The sequence below is a fragment of the Rhea americana genome, unplaced genomic scaffold, assembly GCF_003343005.1.
Source record: "Rhea americana isolate MKP2758 unplaced genomic scaffold, rheAme1 scaffold_37, whole genome shotgun sequence".
Classification (NCBI taxonomy): Eukaryota; Metazoa; Chordata; class Aves; order Rheiformes; family Rheidae; genus Rhea; species Rhea americana.
Genome location: NW_028186501.1, coordinates 583772 through 588077, shown reverse-complemented (window position 1 = coordinate 588077; position 4306 = coordinate 583772). Strand labels below are relative to the sequence as shown.

Sequence of the window (4306 nt, the reverse complement as noted above, 5' to 3'; positions counted from 1 at the left end):
TAGGAAGTGCATAAGAATTACTGGTGAACCACAGAAGAATTTATTTTTAAAAATCTTTTCTCTTTTGTCTCAGGTGCGTTCTTCAGATGTGTCATGGTCTGATACCAGAAGGACTCTCCGCAAAGATCATCGATGGGAATCTGGCTCCCTGCTAGAAAGAGAAGAAAAAGAGAAGCTTTTTAATGAACACATTGAAGCACTTACCAAAAAAAAGAGGGAGCACTTTAGGCAACTTCTGGATGAAACATCAGCGGTAAGAGCTGTATATGCTTGAACTACAAATCCTGCTTTGTCAGCTCATTGTGATTTATCTTTTTCTGGATTTCTGTCACTTAAGCTGAATGATCTTTTCCCTGGGCCCCTTCACTTGCTTCACCACTTTTTTTTCTTCTTCATAACAGAATTTGTGTAGTGTGTTTCCTTACCTGTTTATCTTGAGTGTTTTTTGTTTGGCATTCAGTTTATTCATACTTGAACTTCTAATCAATGACTTTTTTTTTTTTTTTAATTTCCTGCAGGGTGTTATGTTTCTTCAGCACTGAGTTATTTCATATATTTTACTAATACCATCTTGCTCTTTCAAATATCCCATATGTTTGTCTTAATAGATACCTGTAAATAATCTTACCAACTGCTTCTGTCTTGATATTCTCCTACTTCATCTTGTGCTACTGAATCTGAACTTCTATTCCATATAAATGCTGCAGAAAAACTATCACCTCTTTTGTATTGTGGAGTGTTAGTGAATCTTGTTTATTTTTAATCATGTTCCAGCTTCACACTGCTTTCTTCAACACTAAAGTTTTAGACTAATTTTTAATACATTAGTTACAAATGCTTAGAATACCAGGCAGGTTTTTAGTGTAACAGAATAAAATGACAGTCATGTAACTTTGCAGTAAGTATTTGTAGGTAATTTTGAACAATGTATTTATGTACATAAATATATACCAGAAAAAAAGATGTTGGAATGAGAATGATACTTGCGAGGGTTTTGGTTTGAAAATACCATCTCAAATAAAAAAGCCAATGTAAAAATTGCAATATAAAAAGGGAATTGTACAATTGTCTGATTAAAATCRTAATAGAAATGATTAAAACCTAACACTTCAAAGTTGTTGCTGTATTTTTAAGTTGTTCCAGTGTGCTTGGGAGACTTTCTTTAAAGTTTCAAATGTAGTGACATTTAAATTCCTATGATTAGAATCTAACGATTTTCTTGTAATTTTAACCAATTTTACTTCTTTTGAAAGATAACTTTGACATCAACATGGAAAGAAGTTAAAAAAATCATTAAAGAAGATCCAAGGTGCATTAAATTTTCTTCCAGTGACAGGGTAAGAGTTTTGTATCACTGTTGCTAACTTTCAGCCTTGTGCAGTATACAGAGAAGGAAAGAAAGTTAGTGGTTTCTGAAGCAGTCTCTGCTTTAGGTAAACAAAAATGCTGTTTAATTAAGTCTTTTTTAATTAAAAATGCAAAAATAAGGAAAAACATAATTTACATGTAACTATTGCCTTTATTCAATATGCTCAGTCACATGAGGTCCTTAATCTGTAGGCTTTTCAGGTATTCAGTATTTTAAGCTTGTCTTTTCCTTTCAGAAAAAACAAAGGGAGTTTGAGGAGTACATTAGAGACAAATATATTACTGCCAAAGCTGACTTCCGGACGCTATTGAAAGAGACCAAATTTATAACATACAGGTGTGTAGCACAATGTTAATTTTTTTATTGCATTTTTTTCATATAAATGATGGCAAACTTTTCATGTCTTAACATAATTTGGTGTCTGCATTACATTCTTTTAACCTTTTGTAACAAGTAAAAAAAAAAGCAGATAGAGGATAGAGGTCTCGTTTTGCTTTATTTTGACATTTCCACTGATAAACAAATACTGAAAATCAAGCTAACAAAAATGTCAGATTCTGGTTGATTTCGGAGTGGTATTCAGCATATTCTGAACTGTCAGGCATTAAACTCATCTTGTGGTGAGCTTGGGCCAGCTCTCATTAGTCTTTGGTTTAGACTTAAGAAGGATCGATACTGATGTGAGACTTCTGTTTCAGGAGTTTGGAGTAGAGAGCAAAGAAATATCGGCTATGTTGAAATCTATAATAAAAATAATTTGTTAGATTTCTGTGAGAGAATTTCACTAAAAGGATGTCTTACGTGCTGGCAGATTTACAAAGCAGTTAACTCTTTCACTCAATTTCAGGGAAAGTTAAGGCTGCTACAGAATCTTGGGGATCAAAACAAATTTCCTATTAGAAACAGAGATCACATATAAAGGAAAAAATTAAGCTTTTTACATCCTAATGAACTGCATGTTTCTATTTGCAGTCAGTACTACAGTATATTGGAGATCTGGTTTCAGGTGATGCTGCTGTCAGTAAGCTCAGTTAAAATGCTCTAGGTTGATGTGGTGGACACAACTTATCAATCAAGCTGGACCAGAGCCGAGACTTAAATATACAAATACTAATAGTTTACCACATTTGGATGCTTAATTTAACTTTATTTCCCCACCCACACCCTTAGATTTTAGGTTTGTATAGTTCTTGTAGTGCTGTACAAGGCCATTTCACACAGAGAGGCAAGTCTTCCATGATGATTAATTAATATTGCACTAATAGTGGCAACGAACGTTATTTCCTGTGCCTAGACAGTGTTTTTGATACGACTAGTCCTGACCTAAAATGGCATCTTCCTAGCTAAGGAGGTACCCAGGGCACTGCACCCTTCCTTTGCTTTGTTTTCCCACTGATTCTACCTGCAGTTTCTTACGGCAAGGGCAGTTTCTTTAAGTGCATACCAGCCACCACTGGTAAGAATGAATTCCTAGTGCGTTCTGTGTATTTTTCTGGATGACTGTAAGATGCTAATTCTTATACTTGCTTCCAGATCCAAAAAGTTGATCCAGGAGTCAGATCAACATCTGAAAGATGTAGAGAAGATTTTACAGAATGACAAGCGGTATCTGGTACTCGACTGTGTACCAGAAGAGAGACGCAAACTGATTGTGTCCTACGTAGATGACCTGGACCGTCGAGGTCCACCTCCACCTCCCACAGCTTCAGAGCCTACAAGACGAACAACAAAATAATTATGAAATACTCTTAAGCCAAGGGTGTCTGTTAATTCAAAAAAGCTTGCATGAGCCATCTGTCAGGTTTATACATATACATTACCATGAATATATTGCAAAACCATCTGAGGAGCAGAGGAAGAAGCAGCATTTGTGAACATAAAATGGTCTCTGTAAAAAGAGAACATCAAAGATATTTATGATTTTCTTTGTGGGGCATGACTGACAAAAATCCTGATGCGTGGGCAGGGTCTAGTAACCTCAGATCTCAGAGCAATGGAGTATCTGTATATAAGGTGTGGGTGTCTGATATTTGGAGGCATTCTTCTTAGCAGTTTTACATATGCAGGTCTTAAGGATGATTGCACTTGTAGTTTGAATTTAGACTACAGATGTACCACAGACGACCTAATGGTTACCCAGGGTCACCTGTCTGAGGAGATAGAATGCTGTCTCATAGCTTAAATTATTGATTACTGAAGACCATGTTCTAGAAACACAAGTCTTGATTCTCTGCTTGCCTTCACTTTTGTAAATGGAACTAAATCCATTAAAGTCAGTTATAGCTGTGTGAGAGGAGAATTAGGACTACAGAGACCAAATTAAATTTGTTCACAGATCTGCTTTGTTCCCTACCCTATTACATGAATTAGAAATGAAATCAGGTTGCTCTGCCCAAGTGAAGATTTGTCTAATAATTTTTACTCGCAGTTGGAAACACTTGGTAAAATAACAGTGGTGAACAGAACAGGACGGTTGTATAAACACATTTTTATTTACGATAAAGTGATCTTTACATACTTCTGGATTAGACTGTGGATTTCCCTTCTGGGCAATTCTTGTAAACTATACTCCTGTTTTGAATGTTAAACTTGTGTTTCTAAAGTTTAATTTTGAAATGTTGGGATTGTTCAGTTTATGTATTTGAACTACAATAAACCAACCCTTTTTATATATGGATTGTACAGTCCTAATACTAGTTTTTGTTAGTTGTGAATTTAAGAGTAAAGCAAACAAAACCTAAGCCCTATAGCCAAAATTTTTGGCTGTGTTTGGCTAAACAGTGCTTGTGATACTGTGTAAGGTCAAATTAAATTTCATCAACAACATTCAGATCAACATATGTACAGATGGGTGCCAAACAATTATTTGCAAATCACGTTTCATAATTTTTCTAGTTTAATTATTCAGTCTCTTTGTTAAATGAGATTTTAGAGAAG

At 35.1% G+C, this 4306-nt stretch overlaps 1 protein-coding gene across 4 annotated transcripts in view; it reads left to right on the top strand.

Moving 5' to 3' along the window:
• The window catches only part of TCERG1 (transcription elongation regulator 1), a 35898-nt gene extending 31852 nt beyond the window's left edge, over positions 1–4046 (top strand). For all 4 annotated transcript variants that reach the window (XM_085312709.1, XM_085312708.1, XM_085312710.1 and 1 more), the window contains 4 exons: positions 74–253; positions 1254–1337; positions 1605–1705; positions 2903–4046. In XM_085312709.1, the coding sequence (XP_085168835.1) occupies positions 74–253; positions 1254–1337; positions 1605–1705; positions 2903–3104 (567 nt within the window). In that variant the 3' untranslated portion in view covers positions 3105–4046. The remainder of the gene's footprint in view (positions 1–73; positions 254–1253; positions 1338–1604; positions 1706–2902) is intronic.
• The last annotated feature ends 260 nt before the right edge of the window (positions 4047–4306 follow it).